General features: G+C 42.0%; 2 protein-coding genes across 3 annotated transcripts; one reads left to right on the top strand and one right to left on the bottom strand.

The window, feature by feature from the left end:
* Positions 1–10,532: 10,532 nt before the first annotated feature.
* Positions 10,533–13,533, top strand: micos13 (mitochondrial contact site and cristae organizing system subunit 13). The gene is made up of 4 exons (XM_056276113.1): positions 10,533–10,723; positions 11,076–11,232; positions 12,133–12,190; positions 12,965–13,533. Exons 1-4 carry the CDS (start codon positions 10,695–10,697, stop codon positions 13,060–13,062), a joined length of 342 nt encoding a protein of 113 aa, XP_056132088.1. The 5' UTR covers positions 10,533–10,694; the 3' UTR covers positions 13,063–13,533.
* Positions 13,534–13,815: 282 nt separating this feature from the next.
* On the bottom strand, positions 13,816–23,531 carry LOC130109288 (spindlin-1-like). Of its 2 annotated transcripts, none has more exons than XM_056276111.1 (5): positions 23,432–23,531; positions 22,609–22,650; positions 21,644–21,891; positions 21,009–21,242; positions 13,816–19,404 (listed from the first exon to the last, which is right to left on the bottom strand). In XM_056276111.1, the coding sequence occupies exons 2-5, from the start codon at positions 22,626–22,628 to the stop codon at positions 19,199–19,201; spliced, it is 708 nt and encodes a 235-aa protein (XP_056132086.1). In that variant the 5' UTR covers positions 22,629–22,650; positions 23,432–23,531; the 3' UTR covers positions 13,816–19,198. The 2 variants fall into 2 exon arrangements, with proteins under 2 accessions (XP_056132086.1, XP_056132087.1); XM_056276112.1 differs by having other exon boundaries at positions 22,609–22,647; positions 23,432–23,501.
* Positions 23,532–25,507: the final 1,976 nt, after the last annotated feature.

The raw sequence follows: 25,507 nt of genomic DNA, 5'->3' as shown, positions 1-25,507 counted from the left end.
ATGTCGGAATGACTACCAACCCATAGCACTCATCCCTATTGCCATGAAGTGCTTTGAGAGACTGGTTCTGGCTCACATCAAAAACATTATCCCCCCACATTCGACCCACATCAGTTCGCCTACCGCCCCAAAAGGTCTACTGAGGATGCCATTGCCACTGCCCTGCTCTTTGCTCTGACCCACCTTGACAACACATACATCCAGATACTGTTTATAAATTATAGCTCTGCCTTCAACACTATCATCCCCGCCCAACTAACCACCAAACTCCTCTCCCATGGCCTTAACCCCTCCCTCTGTAACTGGACCCTGGACTTCCTGACCAACAAACCTCAGTCTGTTAGGTTAGGTGACCACATCTCCTCCACCCTGACCCTCAGCACAGGTGCCCCTCAAGACTGTGTTCTGAGCCCCCTCCTTTTCTCCCTCTTTACCCACAACTGCCTGCCAACTCACCCTTCACATGTTATAGTTAATTTGCAGATGACACCACAGTCATTGGCCGTATCACCAACAATGACGAGACGGCCTACAGGGATGAGATTCAGCACCTCACATCATGGTTCACTACCAACAATCTTGCCCTCAATATGCAGAAGACGAAGGAGCTGATTGTGGACTTCAGGAGGTCTAGAAGCTGCAGCCACTCCCCCATGCACATTAATGGGGTGGAAGTGGAGCGTGTTTCCAGCTTTAAGTTCCTTGGAGTCCACATCAGCGAGGAACTTTCCTGGACATTAAACACACAGGCCCTTGTGAAAAGGGTCCAACAACGCTTGCATTTCCCGAGGAGGCTGAGGAGCGCCTGTCTATCCCCCAAAATTCTTACCAACTTCTACCACTGCACCATAGAGAGCGTCCTGACCATCTGCATCTCAGTGTGGTACGGCAACTGCACCTCAGTAGACCAGAGAGCTCTGCAGCGGGTCGTCAAGGCGGCCCAGCATATCACCGGTACCCAGCTCTCAGCCATAAAAGACCTTTATCACAAACGCTGCCTTTGAAGGGGTCTCAGCATCAGCAGAGATCCCACCCATCCCAACCATGGACTGTTCTCCCCCCTGCGCTATGGGAGGCACTACAGGAGCCTCAGAGCCCGCACTACCAGGCTCAAAAACAGCTTCTTTCCACAAGCTGTTGCCCACCTGAACCTGGCTACCCACTGAATGTCTGTAGATAGTTTTAAATATATTGTACTCTTGCTCTTTTTGAACTTATTTTTAGCTTTTGGTCTTCATGTGTGTATATCTGAAACTGTGTTTGCTGTGTTTGTCTGTGTCTGTCTTGCACTGTTTGGTGAAGCCACAGCCCTCATTTCATTTTTAACATGTGCCTGCACATTGTTTTTAATGACAATAAATTGAATTGAATTGAACTGAATTGAAAGACTGAATTGGTGTTCTCTAATTCGTTAGACAGGTGTCAATCATTTTCAGGTCGAGGGAAGAATAGGTGAAGCACTGCTTCAATGGGTGGGCATTAAAACGTGTCATAAACCATAACCGTCCAATCAACAGCGTGTAAGGTACTACGTCAACTTAAATTCACTTACATTGGGTTAGTGAAGCAGAACACTCCCTTGTGTCACCTGAAGAGAGCACTGTGTTGCACAATACCCATGACACATTTTTTTTTAAATATAATTTATTTCTGATTTTTTCCCTTTTTCTCCCAATTTAATGGCCAATTGCTCCCTATTCTAATTCAAACACCCACCCTCGTGCTGTATGTATTCACCAACTGCATCTCTCCAGCCGGCAGTCTCGAAGGAGATGTCTTGCCACTTCCATGACAAGGCGAATCCAGTCCGAACCACTGCTTTTTCCAACACACCTAGAGACCCATTCATGTGACGAACACAAGCCAACTCCACCCCCCTCCCAAAGACAGGGTTGCCAATTATTGCTGCTTCATCGAATCTGGCCATAGTCGGATCTAACGAGACCGGGGCGGGAACCCCAGTCCCCAGTGGGCAACTGCATCGACACAAAGCCAATGCTTAGACCGCTGCACCATCCCGACACTTCTTTTTTTTTTAACAGTGGCACTTTTTTTGTTGCTTGATTCACAGAGTAAATAGTCATTCTAATGAAATTTTATTTGAAACAAAATACCTGTTTATGTCTAAATGTGATTCTACACACAATAACTTGGAAGGAGTGCTTACCAGCGCTTCACTTTCTCAAGGTGAGAAAAACAACTCAAAACATCCAACTCAACTCAAACACTTTATGGATTCAGTCTATCAGGAGGCTTCACAACTCTGCCCCACCTAGTAGTAACGTGTTCAGCTGGCTGGACTTGACTGGGGTTCAAAGGTATTTTAGGTGTAGAGTGTGGCAGTTCAGGAAGAGCTGGAGGTTGTGGCTCCTTCTCAGTTAGCGGATCTGATATTTCAGTCCAAGGTTCATCCCGAACCCAGTGGTGTGGACGGCTGGTGGCTGCGGTGCTTTTGCAGAGGTGTTGGCTGTTGCAGCGGTACTCCTTATTCCCACAGTCCACAACATAGGACCGCGGAGCACTGTGTGGTTTAACTGCAACTCCTGGGGACCATTTGTGGTTGCCAGGACAGGGTTGCATCCTAACCTCATCCCCAGGCTTAAGGGCAACACGAGGTTTGCCTGCTCTCTTGCGGTCATAGTATAACTTTTGGATGTCCTTACTTTTGTCCAGCAGACGCTTTACTTTGAGAGGGTCATAGGCTGTTGGTGCGAGTAGCACACGAGCAGTAGGCAGCTTATTATGTGGCCTCCTGCCCATGAGCAGTTGAGCCGGTGACAGTCCTACTGACTCAATTGGAGTAGTTCTGTAGTCTAACAGTGCAAGGTGTTTGTCTGGTGCTTTACTTCAAAGCCTCTTCACAGTTTGCACTGCACGCTCTGCTTCACCATTTGAGTGTGGCGTGTGGGGTGAAGATGTCTTGTGTGAAATACCATAACTCTTGCAGAAGTCTTTAAATTCCTCTGAGGAATACTGTGGACCGTTGTCTGTCTGTAGAATGGCAGGGATGCCATGCCTGCTGAACTGAGCTTTCAGAGTCTCTGTGGTGGTGCGACTGTGCATGTCTTTCAGTTCATTAACTTCAATAAATGTTGAGTAGTAATCCACTAGGATACGCTGTTTGCCTTCAAACTCAAACAGATCTGATGCGACCTCCTAAAATGGCAGCTCTGGAGTTTCTGTTGGCTTGAGTGGTTGTCTGGGCAGTTTATTTTGGAAATCAGCACACTTGTTGCAATTTCTGACTATTTCTTCCATTTCAGCACTCATGCCTGACCAGTATAGCACTTCACGGGCTCAGTGTTTACTCTTCACTATCCCTAAGTGAGATTGGTGTATACGCCTTAGCATGTGCTCTCGCATGGTGGGGGCACTACTATATGTAGCCCTTTGTATACAACTCCATCAGATAACACAAGCTGGCTTCTCGAGTCCCAATATGGCTGAACAGGAATTGGCACTTCCCGTCTGTGTTCTGGCCAGCCATGCTGAACTGTCTGTTGGAGACAGCTTAGCTCTTCTTTTGTGTGCTGCTGCAGTTCTGTGTACTTCTGGTTGCTAACTGCAACAAAGTTGAGCATGGAGACACACTGTAGGCCATCCATCTCAGGCATGCTCTCTGGAAGCTGTGCTCTAGACAGCGTGTCAGGCAGCTGCTCCATGTCCTTTCCTCTCCTGTACTTGACTGTTAAATCATACCATTGTAGTTGAAGACGCATTCTCTGGATGCACATGGGAGTAGACAGTAGTGATTTTTTAACGATATCTTCGAGAGGCTTGTGGTCATTGTATACTGTGACATGCATTCCAAATATGAAACTTGATGCAGGCATGCACAATGTAGAGCATCTTCTTTTTAATTTGTGCATAGCGTGTTTCTGCGCCAGTCAGTGACCTGGATGAGAAGGCAACGGGGTGACTGTCCTGCAGCAAAACCACTCCTAGTCCAGTGCTGCTGGCATCACAGTATATTTCGACAGGCTTTGCGGGGTCGAAAAACTTCAGCACTGGAGGATGCGTGCACAAATCCTTGAGTTTGTCAAAAGCTCACTGCTGTGCTGGCTGCCATGCTGGCTGCCATGCAAACGCCACATTGCTCTTGAGGAGCTGACGCAGCGGCGCATCCTCTTCACTGAGGTTTGTTATGAACTTTGACAGGTACGTTACAAAGCCCAAAAAGTAGTGGACACCATCTTTGTCTGTTGGTGGTGAAATGTACTGTACTGCCTCAATTTTTGCAGGGTCTGGTTTCAGTCCATCTGCCATTATTAGATGTCCCACATATGGCACTGCTGTTTGACGAATGTGACATTTGTTGAAGTTGAGTCTCTGATTGTAGCTCGTTGCTCTCTCAACTACTCTGCACAGGACTGCATCGTGCTCCTCCACTGTGGGGGCTGCTATGAGAATATCATCCATCACACTGACGGTTCCTCCAATGCCCTCGAGCATTCATCCATGATACGTTGGAAAATTTCTGGTGTGCATTTTAGTCCAAATGGGAGTCTCAGCCATCTGTACCTTCCAATTGGTGTATTGAAGGTCGCGAGAAAGGATGATACTTCATCCAGTGCTATCTGAAGAAATCCAGATTTGGCATCAAGGACTGAGAAGACTTTGGCACCAGGTATGGTGGAAACAACCTCCTCTATGGTGCACATGGGGTGGTGCTCCCTCTTTATGGCTTTATTTAAATCACTTGGATCTATGCATTCTTATCTTGCCATTATGCGCTACGGCTACCATAGAGCTCACCCACTCTGTAGGTTGGTCAACTTTGATGATGTGGCTTCTCCACTATCTTTTCTCTGAGTGCAGCTGGTTGGCAGCGGACAGGATGGACCATTGCCTTTGCATCTGGATCAATTTTGATTGTGTATGTACCTGGTAAGGTTCTGGTGGTGTGTGTCCGTTCTGGGAACTCAAGTCCAACTGGTACACTCTGTGTTGGAATGGCGACATCAGTACTGCTCGATTTGTTTTGTTTTTTTCAGTAGTGGTTTTTAGTGAGTCCAAACGAACAATCAGGTCTAAAGCCTCAGCTGTATCACCACTGAGTACATTTTCCTGTGCAATGTCCACAATTTCAAACTCTGCGCTCACTTCACACTTGTGACAGCTTTAGCTTGTGGTTGGAATAAGAGCGAAGTACTGTGCTAGAGCATTTTAGCTCCCCTGTGTGTATGAGGAACTGGTATCTGTCTAGGGTCAGTGTATTGCATTTGGCACCTGTGTCAATCCTGAACTGCACTTCCTGAGACAGAATTTCCAAGTTTGCTTTCCATTTGTCATCTGCAGGACTATCAGTCTGTGTTAGATTTATGTGCAGAATTTCATCATCTAGTGAATCCTGACTTGGCTCAACACTCACCGAATTTACTGCACGTTTGCGACACACAGCCACCCAGTGATTGTTTTTTTACAGTAGGAACATACCGAGCCTTTAGCTGGGCACTTTCCTTTGCTCCACTTGTGCTGAGGGTCTTTCCGCAACTTGGGCAGCTTTTGGATCGCTTGACTGATGCCTGCCTCTGATGTGTGGGTTTTGACTGTCCTTTACTGTATGTTATCTTATTAGGTACTGGGTACTTTGCTTTGGCAGACACTATTGATACTTGTGAATCATCCTCTCTGACGATTTTTATTTGTTTCTGTGACATTTCAAACTGCTGAGAGATTTCTATAGCTTTAGGTAGTGTCAGGTCCTCACCTTTGTCCAGCCGTCTTTCTTGGACCCTTTTTTTCTCTTACTCCCGCGATTATGGCGTCTATGAACATGTAATCTGGGTCAGTTTACTCACAATCCATGAGTATGAATCCAAAATCCTTAACAAAGTTATCAAAACTTTCACTTGGTCCTTGTTTCCTTTGTTTGAAATGATGCCTGGCTATTCGCTTATTTTTCCTCGGTCTGATGTAGCTGGCAAACTTATCCAAAACTTTAAAGGGATCTTCTTTTTCACCATCAGCCCAGTTTAATGTCTTGTAGATTTCTCTACCTTGCTCGCTGAGCCACATGCCTAGCCAACCGGGTCGCTGTTTAGCCGTTAGCTCAGAGAGAGGACCATCGAAGACGAACGTGACATGACTCCTGAATCTTTCAAACTCTTGATATAAACCAGGAGCCTCCCAGTCGACCTTGGGGTGTTCAAGTTGCGAATATGCCATTATTCTTAATTTTCTGTTCTTGACAGACTTCTGACACCACGTAATGTACTTAAAACGGGATACACGTCTCAGGCAGAGTGGAGTGGGTGGAGAAGAGTGTCAGAAGTGATTTGCGACAGAAGGGTACCAGCAAGAGTTAAAGGGAAGGTTTACAAGATGGAAGTGAGACCAGCTATGTTATATGGTTTGGAGACAGTGGCACTGCCGAAAAGACAGGAGGTGGAGCTGGAGGTGGCAGAGTTGAAGATGCTAAGATTTTCACTGGGAGTGACGAAGAAGGACAGGATTAGGAATGATTATATTAGAGGGACTGCTCAAGTTGGACGGTTTGGAGACAAAGCAAGAGAGGCAAGACTGAGATGGCTTGGATATGTGTGGAGGAGAGATGCTGGGTATATTGAAAGAAGGATGCTGAATATGGAGCTGCCAGGAAAGAGGAAAAGAGGAAGGCCAAAGAGGAGGTTTATGGATGTGGTGAGGGAGGACATGCAGGTGGCTGGTGTGACAGAGGAAGACGCAGAAGACAGGAAGAAATGGAAATGGATGATCCGCTGTGGTGACCCCTAACGGGAGCAGCCGAGAGTAGTAGTAGTAGTACTGGAAAAGGAAGATGATTAGAAATACATAGTAGTGGAAGTGTAGGAAAGAAGAGCAGCGGTGGTTATAATTAACTACTACAATCCATGCAAAAGGTTGGATTTGGATAGCCAACTAATGGTACAAGGACAAAGCAGACAAAGCAGTATCGTGTGCAGATTTCAATGCTCACAGTACAATGTCTGTGTGTGTGTGTCTGTGTGTGTGTGTGGGGGGGCACAAACAGACTCAAATGGAAAGGCAATTAAAGATTTGATAGATGATAGGGATTTGATCTGAATGAATGATGGAAGAGGAATGAGGATAAACATAACACCAGGTACTGAATCAGCATTAGATATTACGTTAATGTCTAATCCCTTGGCTGAAATGACAGTGGGCAGCAATCACTACTCATTCTCATGCTCGGTGGGAGCAAGAGTGGATGTGAGACCAGATGGTGGAATCTCAAAGTGGGTCTCTGGAATAGCAGATTGGGATAAATTCCAGAAGTTGAATGAGGAAACAATGACAAGAACTGACATTTCTGGAGGTATAGTAGAAATAAAAAAACAGGAAACCTCAGCAATTATTATGGCAGCAGATGGATCTATACCCAGGTGTAAAAATAGGATGAATCAAAAACGGGTACCATGATGGACAGAGGAGCGTCGTCAGGCTGAAAGAAACAGGAATAGATGTCTTGATGCATGCTCAATGATCCAGGTAAAGAAATCCCAGAAATAGTGAATAGTACATGTGGCCATTTTAACTAATTAATGGTCACGGCAATTTGCATATGAAACCGATTGCTGGTTTCGGTCATTACGCAACTGTGCCGTTTACAAGGTTGGGGATACCTGCAGTCAGCTGAGACTGACAAAGTCACTTAGATGAGTGAGGAAACGTTTCTCCCACTAAACGTTGTGTCCAGATGGACTGATTCAGCTATCTTCGAAACAGCAATAGAGCATTCAGAAAAGTTAAAAGAACCCATAACCTGCAGCATTTGATTCAGAATAAGAAGGCACAGGCCGTGGTGAGAAGAATGGTATGTCAAGCTAAGAGGACAAGTTGGGAGATTTTTTCCCCCAACAAAATAGGAAGAACAACACCTATGGGAGAGATATGGGTAATGAATCAGCCCTAGGTCTTTCCATTTAAACAGCCGTCAAAATGTACTATATGGTGTCCTTCAGTCCGTCACAAAAATAGCAAATCAGAGAGGTCAGGCAAAATTTCTGTGGGATCCAGCGCATGTGGGGGTGAGGGGGATGAGTTGGCAAAGAGGGCTTTAAAGAAAGGAAAATATAGAAATGTATATTAGTATCAGTAAAGCAGAGGTTAAATGTGTAATCTGGGGGAAAAGCAACCAAATGTGTAAAAAAAAAGGTGGGACAGAGAGAGGAAAGGGAGGCATCTATATCAAATTCAAAAGAGTGTCAAAGTTACTCGAGAAGGTAGGGGACACAGAAGAGAGGAAACTGTTGACAAGGTTAAGGTTGGGGCACTGCACTAAACAAAACACTGAAAATGGTAGGGAAACATCAGACAGGCTTGTGAGAAAGATGTCAGGGAGAGGATTCAGTCGAGCACGTAGTTCTAAATTGTAGGGGGTATGGGGAAAAGATTATGAAGAATAATCTGAGGGAATTAGGAGTGCAGGAATTCACATTTAAAGGTTTACTGAGCATGGGTGAAAGACCACAGGTCAGGGAACTCTTGAACTAACTTTCTTAAGCGATACAGGGTTGTTGTTTTTTTAAGGATATGATGGATAAGTGGTGACTGACATAGGTGGCTGGTATGAATTTTGTGTTGTAAAGCATGGAGGATAAAATATAGTTTTGTGTGTGTGTGTGTGTGTGTGTGTGAATCAATCAATCAATCAATCAATCAATCAAGTTGCATTTCATATAGCGCTTTTCTAGCTCAAACCGCTTTACATTTCTGGTCAAATCTGAATTACAGACATCTGTTATATTAGAACACAAGCCGTTTTCTGTACAGTCGCTACCGAAGTGTGTGTGTGTGTGAGAGATGGGGTTTTTTTGGGGGGGGGGGGGGGTTAGAGTGTAGTCTAGTGTTTGATTCACACTCCGGAGCAGTAGGTGGCAGTAATTCGCAAATAAACTAGATGACAACAGAAGAAGAGGAAGAAGACAGGCGGCGCCTAATTTTTGGAGAAAAAGTAGAAACAAGTTGGTGTTTAATTCTTGACGTTATAACATTGTCTCTTGAAATAAATGTGTTTAGAAAAGTTTATTGTGTAGAAAGTTTTACGAGGGCGGCAAAAAAATAAAATAAAATAAAAAAGAACCCGAGAAACGAAAGCTGCCCTGAAGGCAACTTTGACGCACCCCTTGTGCACCCAATTTCGTTTCGTTTATTGTTTATTTGACAGGGACGAGCACAATTTTACAATTGCACCAGAGTTAGCTGGCAGCTAATTTGCATTTGCAGTCCCTGGGCAGGCAAACAAACAACAATTAATACAGAAGTAGAAACAACAATACATAAGAAAACTATTGGACAGTCAGACAAAGAACAATAAAGACAAAAACATGACAATACATCAGAAAACCAATCTCAAAAGTTATAAATACAGTCTGATCTATTTAAGACAGTGGATATAAATAGTAATCTGGCCTATATGACAACAACATAATAAATATGGATTTTGTCTATACAGCAACAATAAGTATAAATAGTAATCTGACCTGAAACATCAATGAATAACAATCTGACCTAAACTATGACAACAGCTATAAAAATCAATCTGGCCTATTCAATGGCAAGAAATATAAATTACACACAGTCTTCGGTCATGTTGCACCTGGGCTGGTTCCAGCCAGAACCCTAGGCTGCTCCTGACTAAGAAAAAAATTAACATCAATTTATTTCTATACGTGTAACAGATAACCTAGAGTGCCAGAATTCAAATAATCAGGGCTATGGTTTGATGAAAAGAACACGTGGAATACTGATATAATGCACATAGAATTGCAATCATTGCATTCTTGGCCTTCGGTGGATATAGCAAGTGCAGCCATTTAAAACAGTCATTTGCTCAGATTCAGTAGCAGCTCTCAGGGGGGTTTGTCATCAACGCAAATGATCAGAGAAGATCCCATGATCACATTACGCTTTTTAGATTACAAATGATGGGTATAGAAGTGCAATTTTGTTGAGTCCCTGCTCATATGGGTGTTAAAGGTAATAGACAAGCAAATAATTTGGTAAAGAAGGCTCTTAAAGTACACGAAAGTGATAAAAGTAGTATATGGTAGGGGAGAGGAAAAATCATTAATTAGAACAGCCGTAATTAACACCTGGCAGAAGCAACGGGATACAGTCCATAAAGGGAGACACATAAAGAAGTCAGTTCATGATAAACAGTTTAAAGGAGGATATCGTAACTGCAGAGAGGAAGTAATCATTACACGATTAAGGTTTGGGCATGCAGGTTTTCACTCCACGTAATACATAATGGGGAAACACATTATAATATATTGTAGTAAATATAATTCAGAGAGGGAGACATTAAGAAATATTGTACATGAGACAGGGCAGTGAAGTTTAAAATCACTCCTGTAACAGGACAGGACATCAGGGAAGTCAGAAGGGGGTTATAATAATACAGGCAGGATTAGGATTAGGTGTGATTTTTCTCTTCTGACGATGCCATGAATCGTCACACTCCGATAGAGTAGGTGGCGTTGTGCACCTTTGCGATCCGCCAATAAACACAAAAAGCGGGGAGGAAGAAGAAGAGGGAAAAAGAAGACGAAGAAGAACGCCCCTTTTGCACAAGCTTGTCCTTCAATGTAGCTAGCTTAGCAAAGTGGTGTGCTGTCCATTTTACAGCGCGTTGCCACCAAAACAGCCAATAACTAACTGGACACTATACTTGATAAATACATATTTATATAAATATACTTTTTGGCATCATGGCGGCTAAGATTTTGCCTGTGCTGAAGTGAGTATCACCTTTTCTTTTTCATTCGTAAATGTCATATTAGCGTGCTAGTCGCTAACACAATATCAGTCTAGCTAGCCAGCTGTGATACCGGCTGAACGCTCTCTAGCTGCCAGTCATGGAGTCAAGTCAATATCACAAATTAACCAGTCGAAAATACAAACGTTCATGTGTGTCTCGTTATTCTGCCCCTAGGCCTAAAAATCATACAATTCCCTTTAAAATATAATGACAAGGGGGACAACACGTCAAACATAGTGCTATAATGATAGCAAGATTTGCCTGTGTCGTCTGGGCCACACCCTCAAGGAATTATAAGGAACTTGAGTGTTTCTGTTATTTCCAATTACAGACTGGCCACCAAGGTGACCATAGCAGGAGGAGCTCTGTATGTGGTGTATGACTCAGGGCTCCTGGGAAACAGTGAGCAGGGCTCAGAGGTCCTGGAGAAGGCTAAGGCTGCAATACCACCCGCAGCAGAAGAATGGATGAAGTATTTTGGCGTAGAGGTAGAGCGATCTCAAATACTGTAGCACTACGATACAATGCATGAATGCAAATGTAACAAGTTGACATTGGTATCTACCTGGGACCTGACAGCCGATTTGTAGAAACAAATAGCGTGATACAGCGTCTGTCGTTTTACGCACCCCTTAGTGTTTTGGGTAATGCATTATTTCACCACTAAAGGAAATAAAATGAAAAAAGTATTAATTTACAACGTAGAGCTGTTACATTATGCTCTTCCTATCAACAATCTTCATGGACTTGCACACCACAGTAGAGTTATTGACATCCTGTTGTGACGTGGTATACGTGACGATTGTCTGTATACCCACATTCTTCCCACCAAAACAAAATAACAGTTGTCACCTTCCTGGCCCCTTTTTCCATATTAGACGTTGTGGACCTTTCAGAATGTTATGACAAATTTCTGTAAAGGTTATTATAGGTAAATTAGTTGGTACAATTAACCATATAAAGTTTGGGAGTCTTAAAAGATCAGAAGGCAAATGTTTCAGCAGCCAGTGAGCCAAACAGCTTTTCTACACTATAGCGGATTACTGTTAGATTACCTCTCCACTGAATCTACTGTCAGATGCATTGCAATAGCTATGATGGTAACAGCATGAAGTAACAAAGTTATTTGGTGTTTTTCTGTGTGATATATAGAGAGAATTTTTTTAAAGATTCCATTTAATTGCCTTAATTGGATAATCCTTAAATGTTTCTTTTCAAATTATTCATTTTTATTTTACTCCATATTTTAACTAGCATTGTCAGAGAATGATCAGCCTCTGTCTCAGTTGATGTTTCTTTAAAGTGTCAAGATTGTGTGATATATTACAGTCTTTATTTTCAATTACCTCAATCTCATGCATAGCTAACTAATTTATCCTTCTTTTTAGGCTAAGGTTCCAACTTTGCCTAAAATTGAATTTTCCCCTGTTCAAACATGGAACTCTGGTAAGAACTGGGTGACAAGCTGGATTGCTCATTTACTTTTCAAGCTATCTACTGTAGCGTTCTAAACTTAGCACAAAAAGTAAGGAAATTTGTGTTTGGTAGATTATTTCTTTGTTGTAACAATGCTTCTTGGCAATAAATCTTATATCAGGCACCTGATTGTCAGCACCTGGGGTACCAGAAGCTCAAAACAAGAGTCAATAGCAACAGCAAAATAAACTGTTTGGCACTGGCAGAGAAGATCTGGCAAATTTTCATGGGCACAACCCACATACTCAGCTCTGCTGCTCATCCCACAAATGCATGTTCCTTACAAATGTGGCACCATTTAAAAGGGAAATAAACAGGCTTTCCAACGGTATAAGATTTATTGCCAAGAAGCATTGTTACAACAAAGAAATAATCTACCAAACACACATTTTTCCTTACTTTTTATGCTAAATATATTTAGCTATATAACTAGCTTTCCTTCTGGGGCGTGTATTGGAATTAAAAATGAGTTGGTGATAAATGAGAGAAACTACAGCTTTTGGCTGCAGCTTTCACTTGTTGCAGTGCAATGCCCCCTGACCAGTTATTTTCATTGTGGATACATGTAGCTGACTGCTACATGTACACATGTACATGTAGCAGTCAGCCTCATTGATTCTTATTTTAACGAAGTCAGCAGCGTATGACCAAATGCTGCCTACAACAAAATGAAAGTTGGTGCAAATTGTAGGAAGGAACTTGCAGGAATTTATTTTTTCGTCTATTTTTTTTTTCTTAATCCAGGAGTGCGGAAAACTATTTCAACTCTTTCTGAGGCCCCTACAAAAGCAAGTGAATACACCAGCCAAAGTCTGCAATATTTGAAAGACCTTGTGAAATGAACTAGGTTACCATGAAAGACCCTGAACCTTAGTCTTTTTCGTGTTTTTGGATGGGTCTCGACATCACTCCAAACTTCAGTAATTGCATCTATACTTCAACATCACTCATGGGGGAAAGAAACAACGACCTACATTAAGTCATTTGGCTGATGTGAACTAACAATATTGAATGACAGAAGTCAAATATCTTTCCATTTACCAAGAAATCTGCCTGAAAAGTTTAAAACAGTTTTTAATTTAAAAGTAATGTAAATCTCCTGAAGAGTACATTTCTGCAAATAAAAGTGAAATTATGTGGAAGCTATACATGAGTTAATGTGTATACCGTCAATTCATTGTCAACACATTTTCCTCCATTCTGGCTCTGATGTCTTTTATAAGGAGAATTGTAATATTTTGTATATATTCAATTTCACTATTTCTGGGTGTTAATAAATAAACCCTGAACATGTCAAATGTTCAGTGTAAGTTGTTCAACATAAAAAAAAAATTGTCTTCTGTGATAATTCCTTCTTGCCTCCAATTTGTTGTATACGAATGTTGTATTTAGGCCAGGAAATATTTGTGCTTTCCATTGTTGAATACTAATGTACTCTGTAGATTAATTTTGCTTGATCTTTTCATTTTTTTTAATTTGCACTTTCCATTGATTGCATTTGTACAGTTGCACTGTATTCAAAGTAAATGATCCAGCACAAAGAAATGTGCAAAAATCTTTATTACTCATGACAGAGGGATGACACCAATTGCCTGTCAATGCTGCTACAATTTCAGAACAGGAAGGATGAGGGATCGGGCAGGCGAAGGAGTGCACCGTTATTTTCTATTCCACTCCACTCAACATAGAAACACCACAACGCAACAGTTGGTGATACTGTACATCAAAGATACAGTTGGATTTGTTGCCAACCAAAATGAGGTTGATCACCTTTTTAATCACTTTTTTTTTTAAAACGTGGGGCAAACAGTCCAAATTATGCCAAACATTTTCCTTCTTCGAATGCCAAAATAACAGGCTGAAATGTCTCCACATATTTGTTGAACTGATGCATGCAAATTTTTGACAGCCAGGTAGTAGAAAAGCATGAGAATCACAGCATGAATATCACAGTAAACTACCAATCAACTACTTTACAGAGGGATACACTGAATACCCTGAATACGGATGGTTGACAGGGGTGATGGGTGTGATTCCTGGAAATAAATTAGAATAAATTTTGGCATGAAATTACACGGACATATTTCTCTTGACTGCAGGAGACAAAGTTATCTCATTTTGAAGAGTCAGACCCCAATTTTAATCACTGTCTAGGTGAGATTTGTTCAATGTCATTTCATAATAGCACTGTGATACATATTTAATATATTTCGGTATACTAACTTTTTTTGTGGTTATTTGGTTTTTTAAGAAAAGCTGGTGTTTTATGGAGATATTCACATAAATGAGGGCAATCACAACAGGCAACATTACATTTTACACAAAAGTTACAGATAAAATACTGTATTGATGAATGTATTATAACATAAGTGCGTTATAAGTTTTCTTCATGCGTTTGACGTAAAGCATAATCTGCCACAGTTGCTTTTGAGCAAAAGAGCTTGCTGAGGAAATGATGCAGCGTACCACAACCTAAACACCTATAAACTTTATACAATATATAATATATATAATTAAGTGCTCCCTACAATATCACCAATGATGAGAATTAACAACCAATGACTGAACATGTTATATTTGTAGAATATGTTCAAACTGCATGAACAGGGAAAAAAATTGCACATATGCTCCAAAACAAACTTGAGGGTTGCAAAATACTTATCGGTGTTACATTTTTAAAGACCGAATGGTGGCCTTCATAAGCTATGTTAGGAGAGCAAATGGCAGATCTATACAATATTGCAACATGATAGGCCTGAAGGCACTTAATGACTTGTGTGGGATTAATTTTGTATGATATAATTTAACGAACTACACCTTCACTGCTGATACACAGGATCTGATATTCCTTGTGCTATTTAAGGAGTGCGAGTGCCTAGGTAGAAACCCAGACTTCGAATTTACTAAGAGATGGCTTTATTAAATACGCTAAATCTAGCCAAGCCTAATCATAGTCATGGATGCTTTTCTATTAAACATGAATTGAATGGGCAGTAGCACTGGTGTATTTCCAAATTAGAGTAAAAGACTATTGTTATCCTAGTTTAACTTACAAGGGCCGCACTCCAATGTCTCTGAATTTGTCCTTTTCATTTACTGTTCTCTGATCCAACGTCATAGTTTAACATGATACCTCCACGTTTTTTTCCTGCCCAATCACGCTATATCCATAGCTACCTCTAGGGAAGACCATACATAAGGACATAACCTGTTTGGCCTACATGTGGTGGTGTTCTTCTCTTTGGCTGGTGCCATCAGACCTAAACTGTCTTGTTTTTAAGAGTCGTCAACACAAAGTCAATGGTTCTCAAGGGATCTGTCATCGGATTTCAAGAGGTTCCCGGGATCGTTATTTAACTTCTGAACTTACTAAAACTTTTTCTGTTACAGAATGTATAAGGTTGCTCTTCTAATCTTGGGTTTTATTCTCACTAATCCCAATGTACAGTGTAAATGGTTTACATTACAATGATAGCTCTATAATTCGATACGAAATTGACGACAACCAATAACTATCTGTATGTAGTTCCTTGGAAAAAAAAAAAGAACTTTTCAAATAGGGATCTGATGTGTCTATGACATGAAAACAATTGAGAACCCTAAGGACTAGATGATTGTCCGATACTTAAACATGAATACATTTTGGAAATGCTTCACACTAGCAAACCCTAGATCTCGGATATTTTGAATTTAGGTGGTTATAAGATTTATTTTGATGCTATAAACGGTTGCTGGTCCGTAATAGTTTAGCTGTTCCATGAAAGGCCTGCTCAGCAACCTACCATGGTCGTAACTCATCAAGACAATTAAAGGAAATGGCTTTAAAAGGCTATTTTCGGCTTCAATGTAAACATTAAATTTTGGGATTTCATCTCATCTCATCTCATCTTCAGCCGCTTTTCCGGGGTCAGGTCGCGGTGGCAGCAAGCTAAGTAGGGCACTCCAGACGTCCCTCTCCCCAGCAACGCCCTCCAGCTCCTCCTGGGAGATCCCAAGGCGTTCCCAGGCCAGATTGGACATGTAGTCCCTCGGCGCATTCTGGGTCTACCCTGGGGGTCTCCTCCCAGTTGGCCATGCCCGGTGAACCTCCAAAGGAAGGCATCCTAATCAGATGCCTGAACCATCTCAACTGGTTCCTTTCGATGTGAAGGAGCAGCGGCTCTACTCCAAGCTCCCTCCAGATGTCCAAGCCCTTCACCCTATCTTTAAGGCTGAGCCCAAACACCCTATGGAGAAAACTAATTTTGTATCCGTGATCTCACCCTTTCGGTCACTACCCAAAGCTCATGACCATAGGTGAGGATTGGAACGAAGCTTGACTGGTAAATTGAGAGCTTTGCCTCCCGGCTCAGCTCCTTCTTCGCCACAACGGTCCAGTACAACGTCCGCATTACTGCTGATGCTGCACCAATCCGCCTGTCAATCTCTCGCCCATCCTACCCTCACTCGTGAACAAGACCCCGAGATACTTGAACTCCTTCACTTGAGGCAACAACTCATCTCCAACCCAGAGGGAGCAATCCACCATTTTCCGGTAGAGAACCATGGCCTCAGACTTGGAGGTGCTGACTCTCATCCCGGCCATTTCACACTCAGCTGCAAACCGCCCCAGTGCGTGTCGGAGGTCGCGTTCTGATGAAGCCAACAAAACCACATCATCTGCGAAGAGCAGATGTGCAATTCTGAGGTTCCCAAAATGGACACACTCCTCACCTTGGCTGCGCCTTGAGATCCTGTCCATGAATATCACAAACAGAATCGGAGATAAGGGACAACCTTGGCGGAGTCCGACACCCACTGAAAACGTGTTTGACTTTGTGCCAAGAATGCGGACACAGCTCTCACTTTGGTTATACAAGGACCGGATGGCTTGTAGCAACTGCCCCGGTACCCCGTACTCCCGCAGTACCCCCCATAGAGTGCCCCGGGGTACACGGTCTTAAGCCTTCTCCAAGTTCACAAAACACATGTAGACTGGCTGGTCAAATTCCCATGCTCCCCTCAGCACTTCTGCAAGGGTAAAGAGTTGGTCCGTTGTTCCACGGCCAGGACGGAATCCGCATTGTTCCTCCTGGATCTAAGGTTCGACAATCGGTCGGGGGCCTCCTTTCGAGCACCCTGGAGTTAGACTTTCCCAGGGAGACTGAGCAATGTGATGCCGCAATAATTGGAGCACACCCTTTGGTCCCCCTTTTTGAATATGGGAACCACCACCCCAGTCTGCCACTCCACAGGTACTTTCCCTGACCTCCACGCAACACTGAAGAGGCTGAATTTTGGGATTTCATCAGTCCAATTGCTATAAGACCAGAATAGTATGTATCCTAGGGACAATAACTTTGTAGCACACTCCAGAGGCCTACACTACGAAGCAAGTTCGCAATACCCAGGATATCTTTTGGTTAGCTGGCTTCACTAAGCCCAACAGCCGCAACTGTGCATAAGCTGTGTCACAACGGTGGTTATCAACTCATTACGTAGGTTTTCCCAATCTAGCTATGAGCGCATTCACGCAAAAGGGGCGGTGTTTGCACCCTATGACCAATCGCAAACATGGACAAGTGTACCAGTCTACCGTCTACAACCCCGGCAGTGTTAAATGGTCTTGAAGGCAAATAAAGAACAAATATAAAAACATAATTCAAACCGGTAAGTAAGTTTACTTGAAAATCTTCTATTTATCCAGGCCACTGCATTTTCTGCAAACCCTTATTGTCCATGCAGGCAATGTGCCAGAATGACCAAACAATAAATATCCTTATTTATCCTTTATCCGAACGTTGATGCTGTGGAATGGCTTGCGACTGACAAAATCACCTTTATTTTCACAGACATGCTGTGTTGGGAATATGGGTGCAATCTATGGCACCAATCAGTCTAGGGAGCCCTATGAAAGGAGCAGGCTGCATTCATAGGGTCTACATTATTTATAGATCAAGAATTCAACTTAAGTTATTGTCCACATATTTCATAAAAGCCCTCTTTTATTGGCCGCGTGGGCAAGTGGCCTGGGAACACAACAAACGCATCAACTAGCTCTGTTAGAGCAAGAACCACCTTGCAAATTGTGCGGCAGACCGTGTTTTTGCTCAGGTTCTCTGCATCACCCACAGCATACATAAAAGTACCTCTAGCAACAAAACGCAAGCCAATGCATACAGTTTGCGGAACTGTAAGGGCATCACATCGACGCGTCACACTGGCAACATACGGCTCAAGAAGCTGACAAATATAAGCCATTCCCTCTATATCTTTCATAGATAACTTGTCAGAGAGAGCCAAAGGGTTGTCAGTCTCTTGAAACTCTTGCCTTCCTAAGAGATCCTCTCACTATACCTGCACTGATGTCAACAGGATCTTCTAGGGATGGTGACCCCATTTTCCAAGAGAATTGATTGGTCAGTAGACAATGCTTTTATGCGTTGATCTGTTATGAACATAACCTGCTCCGGAGGAGATAAGGTGTGCAGCATTAGTTACTATGGCGATGTACCCCGGTAAAAAGGGAACCACTGTTGTGACACTAAAAACCCAGGGTACCGAGTCAGAATCATGTTTATTGGCCATGTAGGTTTGCACATACATGGAATTTGACTCCGGTTTCATGGCTCTCTTAGTGTACTTGACACAGAATGACAACACTACAACCTGAAGTTACCTTGCTAACCCCAAATCCTGCTTCGTAGTATAGGTCTCAGGACTATCCAAACCGTTTCATTGCAGATTAACAAAAAGCATTGATTTTACAGCTTCTCTCACATGAAAAGAGGTCCTCGCCCTCCTCTCAATAGCCTAGCATAGCAATGCTAGTTCTGCCGTGCATACCAAATTTTTTTTGTTTGTAATTTTTTTTCTGAACAATACAGAATATTATCATTTAAACTCCACAAAGGCATTGAATGAGAAATGATAGTGTGTGGAAAAGTAAGCGGATGGATGGGAGGCTGGGGGGAGGGTGAGATAAAGTGTCCATCATCTCTAGGTGGTTTTGACCAAGTCATAGACGTGGATGTGAAAGTCATCATCGTATTTGATGTAGTAGACAGAGGGCTTGGCTGGGACCTGGTAGATGACCAAGCCTGTTCTCTTGACACCCTTATCGGTAACATACTCCACCTGTTTCCCCACCAGGCTCTCTGTCTCCTCTCCCGGCTTTCTGTCTGCAGGCAAAAGGTGCTTGTTTTCTGAGGAGAGAGTGATGAATTGGAAATTAGAGATAATTTGGGCTTATACAGATAATTATAGTAAAAACAGTTTTTTATATGTCTTAATTGTGTCATTTGGAGTATTTATTGGTATTTGTCACCCTTAAAAGTTAAGATCTATCTTTAATTAGGACTCAAATCATCCAATGCAAAACATGTACTGTTGAATCTTTATTTTTCAAGATGAATAAATTTCCACCAAAACTAGACTCTAGAAAAATAATACTGCCCCTGTGACTATTTACACTTATGATGTAGAAAAAGTTTACTTTTGTAGACATATAAGCTTCATCACCTAAATACGCTTCGTAACAATTGTAGACTGCTGTGAACTGGATAAAGTACCTATATCCCCTGAAATAAACTAGGTACCAGTAAGGAACAGTGTTAGCAAAGTCATTGTGTCCAGTTGATTAGTTTTGTTTACATCAATCCAAGAATGAACAGCAGATGTAGCTCCATTTAGTTCTTGTGCTGCAAATGTCAGTCATGTGCATCTTCATTTCCTGCTCGCTAATACACCTTTATACATGAATAAACTAAATACTTTAGATTGTATTATAGCTACAGCATCTATGAAGAGCAAAACCAACATCCCAGAAAAGTTGACCTGGACAAAAATTTAAGTGGGAAAACATTTAATCACTCATCTAAGTGACCGGGGAGTCAAAGAGGCCATCCACATGAAGAGGGAATGACCATGCCTAAACTGAGGAGTACATCTGTAAACATCTTACAGCAGTCATTTCATCTATTCCCCAATCCTCTGGGAACAGTACACGATGTGACCGTTGTAACTCTGATTAATGGTCACAGCAATTTGCATATGAAACCGGTGTGAGATCACCAGTTTTGGTCATTATGCAACTGTACTGTTTATAACATTGGGGATACCTACAGTTAGCTAAGAACTGGACGAAGTCACTTAGATGAGTGATGAAACGTTTCCCCACTAAACTTTTTGTCCAGATGAACTGATTCAACTTTTCTGGGATTTCTACACCTGGATTATGGAGCATGCATCAACACATTAAAACCGACAGTGCTGATGAAGTACTGTATTTTGCATGCCTTAGTATTCCAGATAAAGCTGGAATACCAAGGAATCTTAGTCTAGTAAATCATAATTAGTATTAGCGCTACTCAGGGTCATTATTAAATCAATATGCTATTTCCAATGCAATACAGATACATTGGAATAACATGAAATGAGGAGCCGTTTATGTGTATTTAAGCACATTATAAATCAAACACTGTCAGACAGCACTGCTTGATGACATCACTAATTGGAGTGTTTGGCTACTTGTCTTACATCATGAAAACAAGTCTAGGCTGTCCAGGGGAAGCTCCCTTTGGGACTTCTGTTTTATGGTGCATATCCATTTCAAATTGACACTTCACTTTGACATCACAAAAAAAGAAAGAAAATGTAGGACCAAAGTGAGATATTATTCCGAGTCTCACGTGACCTCATTGTGCATAACAAACAGTTTACTAAGACTGGCAATATATAAATATCTTTTTCAAAGCATATAATAATGCTTTGAAAAATATTAACCTTTTTTATTGCTCATTGCTATTACCTGCTTCAGGCAGAATCCTCAGGTCCCCATCAGCATAGTCGTCCCATAACTGGTACATATAAAGCACTGGGTCCTTCTCATAAGTGATGTAATACCAGTTGGTCATGATAGGTGCTCTGGAGAGGACCATACCCCTCCACTCATTCTTTTCTCCATCCTCCTTTTCAAAGAGATGCTCCACTGCTTTGCCCACCAGCTCCTCAGCCCCATGGGGTATCTTGAGCTTGTTGTTTACTATAGTAACACAAATGAAATAGGAAATTTAAATAAGAAAACAAGAATGTGTGGAAATAAGACTTGCTGCTCCCTCTCTCACCGCTCCTTTGACGATGTGTGCCAATCAGTTTTGGCAGCACTAATGCTTTTTATAGCGCGAAGTGTGCTAATTTTAATTTCATCTGAACTATTAGAAAGTTAAATACATATTTAATAAGGCACCTTAACGGACTAAACCTGTGACAGATGAATACAGTTCCAATGTTTGTTTTTGATCTAAACAGTTTGATTTGTCTTATCTTGCTGATATTACTCCTTTAGAGGAAATTTTAGATGACAAGCAAGTTAACTATTATGTGAAGGGATCTTGGCCAAAATGATAAATAGTTGACACACACAGAGGAAAAAACACCACTCACCCACTTTTTCTGAGAGTACTTGTAGGTTGGACACCCTCTCATCCTTGAACAGCTCAATGCCGTAGACACAGTCAAAGCCATCATATTTGACCATAAAGAGAGAGGGGTTAACACTGAGCCTGTCCAGCACAGTGCCCTTCCATTTGCTCTGGTTCCCCTTCTCACGCCAGTTGTGCTGAATACGGACTCCCAGAATGCAACTGGGATCAGGGGTTACTGTGTCACTCAGTTCCCCACTACTCCGCTTTCTGGTAAGATAAGATACAATCGTTGTCCGTATGCGAGTGGTTAAGGGTGAAAGACAAAGTAGGAACGTGACATAAACAAACAGCTTCATTAGATTCAGTCACTAGACCTGTGACAAACTGCAGCAGAATACAGCTCCAGTGTCTGTTCATTTTTAACATAGTAGCATTATTTGCCAAGTCTTTCTGATATTACCCCTTTTTGAGACAGTTTCGCTACCTAGCAAGTTACTGTTAAATGGATGCTTAATAAAGGCCAAATCAAGTGATTTAACTATTCCCGAGTCCTTTTGGTTCAGGCCTAATGCTACGTTATCATCATTCCATAATAATAACTTGAACAATACTTAAATGCAGAGGATTAATCAGATTATCACAAACGTTTCTTCCGTGTGTTTTTGTATAGAGGCATGCTATCTTAGAAAGCTCCCCTGGATCTCCAACAGAATTAATAGCCTACAAGTGACACATTCATTAAATAGTAGTCACACAATCGACCTGTTCATTAAGTGCACAATCAGTCACATCACTTTAGTATAAAACTACTGGGGAAGCCATCACAATGCTGTACAGTGTACCTTGCTCAACCATCAAATGAAATCCATGCAATACTTTCATATGTTTTTTTGTGTCTTTTTTTTTTTACATTGTTATACACAGTACAATTGCAAGCAATAATAATGACATCATGCGATGACACACGGTGCGTGTTTGACGTACCTGCCCCTTTTCTTGGACATGCCTCCAGAAATTCAAAGACTTCTGGGTGAGAGAAAAAGAGAGGGCAGCGTTAAACGGTTATCTGGTGATGAGAGCTGCCATGCTCCAGACTTTGGCTACGTCATCAAAAGAAAAAAAGGAGGGGGGTGCTCTCTCGCTCGCTCTCTGAGCCCGCAGCTACGCGCGGCGGAGACCGAGAGACTGACAACCACTTCAGCCAATTGCTTAGCATGACTGAATAACTTCCTGGTTAATTTCTTGAACTACACAACCATGGAGGTCACTGTTTATAACCCACACTAAAGTAGTGGTAGCAGAGAGCGGCTCGTCCGGCCTTGGTTATAACGCTGTGGAAAAATGTGTTGTCTGTTATTTCACCGTACAAGGCTGCTGTGTGTGTAACCGCAATCGGATTTAGAAACGGGAAATAGCAGTAAAACAGATTTTGCCGTGACACAACTTGAGGATACGTCAGCCATCTCACCGTCTGAAAAAATATCCGCTTCGGTTTGTCGCAGCTATTTCCTTTCTGCTAAGCACAATTTAAGAAAAATAACAAGCACACTGATGTAAATTTAGTAGACTACACAACCATCCGAGCTGTGGACTACCCGTCCCGGACTATAAGGACAATACACCATTGTCACATTATGTTGGAGAGGCAATAGGCTGTCAATACTTGTGGTCTACCCAAGCTCTACCTCAATGCAGATGTTGAGAAAAGTAGAGGCGGCTCTCTGTTCAATGTTGCCGGCGCCGACAAACCAAACCACCGACCGGGTATTGACAGCCTTATCCTGCCCAGCCGACGGTATTTCATTACCTTTACGCAGATTTCATATCAGTATTGTTGAGTACGTCTTGCAGAGAAATGTGGCCACACACAATCCGCCCATGCAAACCTCGCGAAACCTATGGAAAATGGGAGGGCGGAGGAAAAAACTACATTTCCCGTCGAGGCGTTCGACTGCAGACAAGTAGCCTACATGTGCGTGCGCACGATGAAGTATTGGCCCTGTGTCTGAAGTGTATACATAAATAATGTGGGCTATTTTAACCGAAACGCGACCGATGCGGTGATTTTTGAATTTCACTACGCATATTTAACGAGCTTGGTGTAAACTATGGCGTGTTGTGAATACCTCAGATATTTTGGATGTTTACGTGCGCTTTACTTTAATGCTGGACATATGGGCATTGGGTGCTTATATTGGGTGCCGATATGCATATTCCGCTAAGTAGGCTTTCTACAAAGATACTCCAACATCTTCAAATGACGGAGGACGGTAGCGAATATCAGCCAATAGGAAGGCTACACCGTTTGACGATTTTAGTTTTTTTTTTAATTATTATAAAGAGCTAACAACATTACGTCCAAAGGGATACACCAAAAACAATACAAGAACACGAATTTTTTTGCATTTCAAGCCTTGCACAAATGACACATAAAAGGTTGACTTTTTATGCATCTTCATTTATAATGGTTTGCAAATCATGCTTGATAAGACAAAGGCAATATTATATTCCTAAAGCTCGACACTGTGACAACTACACCAGTATAAAACATGCTTCAGTTTGGCTCACACCGTCGTCCTTTCTGACTGACATCTGCACCATCTAAGCAGAAATAGTTTGAACAGGTAAGAATGTGCGCTCAATCATGCTCCTTTGAGGTGAGACCCGACTAAAATACTGATAATATTTCCTGTCCTCATGAGACGTGGAGAAGCTCAGTGATGCATTTGTTTACTCACACTTGGAACGATGCCTTGGAGAGGAAAGCAACACCTCCAGGTAGTTCAAAATGCTGGAACTTGATTCCCAGTGTCAAAGAAGGCTGAATCAGTTCATCTGGACACAACGTTTATTGACAGATACGTTTCATCGCTCATCTAAGTGACCTCTTCAGTCTAAACGGACTGCATGTATCCCCACCCTTGTAAACAATACAGTGGCATGACGACCGAAACCAACGACCAGTTTCATATGTAAATAAGGGCGTGACCATTTACAATGCTGTGATTACAACCATTCCCAAATCCTGTGTGGATAGTACACATGGCCATTGAAACGGTGGTCACACCCATATTTGCATATGAAACCGAGCATTGGTTTCGGTCGTTATGCCACTGTATTGTTTATAAGGGTGGGGATACCTGCAATCTGTTTAGACTGAAGAGGTCACTTAGATGAGCGATGAAACGTACTTGTCAATAAACGTTGTGTCCAGATGAACTGATTCAACCTCCTTTGAATTTCTTACCTGGATTATTGAGCATGCATCAAGACGTTGATTCCCAGTGGTTGTAAAGAAATATCACTCCATCTTGTCCTCGGAGCACAGGTTTCCTGCAACCTTTAGAAATGAGTTTTCTGTAATTTGTGGGTCTGTAGTTTGTAAACTGGTGTCTATCTCCGGTTTTATATAAGGGTATGACTTTTGCGATTTTAATTTTGCTTGGAACTTTACCAGATTGAAAGGACATGTTATACTAGATGTGGATTGGTGGTTTTGCAGTACCTTCGATTGTCATATCAATATCATTCCAGTCAGTAGTTTTTTTTGTTGTTCTTGCATTTGTTTACAATGTCCACGATTTCCCTCTCTTCCATCGCTCTAAAAAGATGGAACTTGGAATTTCTGGCCCCCTAATCACTATCACTGTGCTTGTTTGTGTGTCATTGTTTTTTTTTCTGCCAGTTTTGGGCTCACATTTACAAAGAATCTGTTAAAGCCATTGACCACGTCTTCCATGTTATTTATAGTCTTATCATTACCTGTAAAATATTGAGGGCAGCTTGGGCTTCTAGATCCGTTTCTAATAATACTATTCAACACATTCCATATACCTTTAGTGTTGTTTCTGTTGGTCTTCAATTCTTTGATTTAGTATTCCTT

Source organism: Lampris incognitus, chromosome 3 (assembly GCF_029633865.1).
Source record: "Lampris incognitus isolate fLamInc1 chromosome 3, fLamInc1.hap2, whole genome shotgun sequence".
NCBI classification, from domain to species: Eukaryota; Metazoa; Chordata; class Actinopteri; order Lampriformes; family Lampridae; genus Lampris; species Lampris incognitus.
This window is presented reverse-complemented; position numbering and strand designations above follow the sequence as displayed.

What these genes read in the sequence shown, in the direction of transcription:
- LOC130109288 (XM_056276111.1), bottom strand. Translation starts at nt 22,628, where the DNA reads ATGTCCAAGAAAAGGGGCAG. An exon ending in ATGTCCAAGAAAAGGGGCAG is followed by an intron (nt 21,892 to 22,608) that starts GTACGTCAAACA and finishes TTATCTTACCAG; the next exon opens with AAAGCGGAGTAGTGGGGAAC. An exon ending in AGTACTCTCAGAAAAAGTGG is followed by an intron (nt 21,243 to 21,643) that starts GTGAGTGGTGTT and finishes GTGTTACTATAG; the next exon opens with TAAACAACAAGCTCAAGATA.
- micos13 (XM_056276113.1), top strand. Translation starts at nt 10,695, where the DNA reads ATGGCGGCTAAGATTTTGCCTGTGCTGAA. An exon ending in AAGATTTTGCCTGTGCTGAA is followed by an intron (nt 10,724 to 11,075) that starts GTGAGTATCACC and finishes TTCCAATTACAG; the next exon opens with ACTGGCCACCAAGGTGACCA. An exon ending in TGTTCAAACATGGAACTCTG is followed by an intron (nt 12,191 to 12,964) that starts GTAAGAACTGGG and finishes TTCTTAATCCAG; the next exon opens with GAGTGCGGAAAACTATTTCA.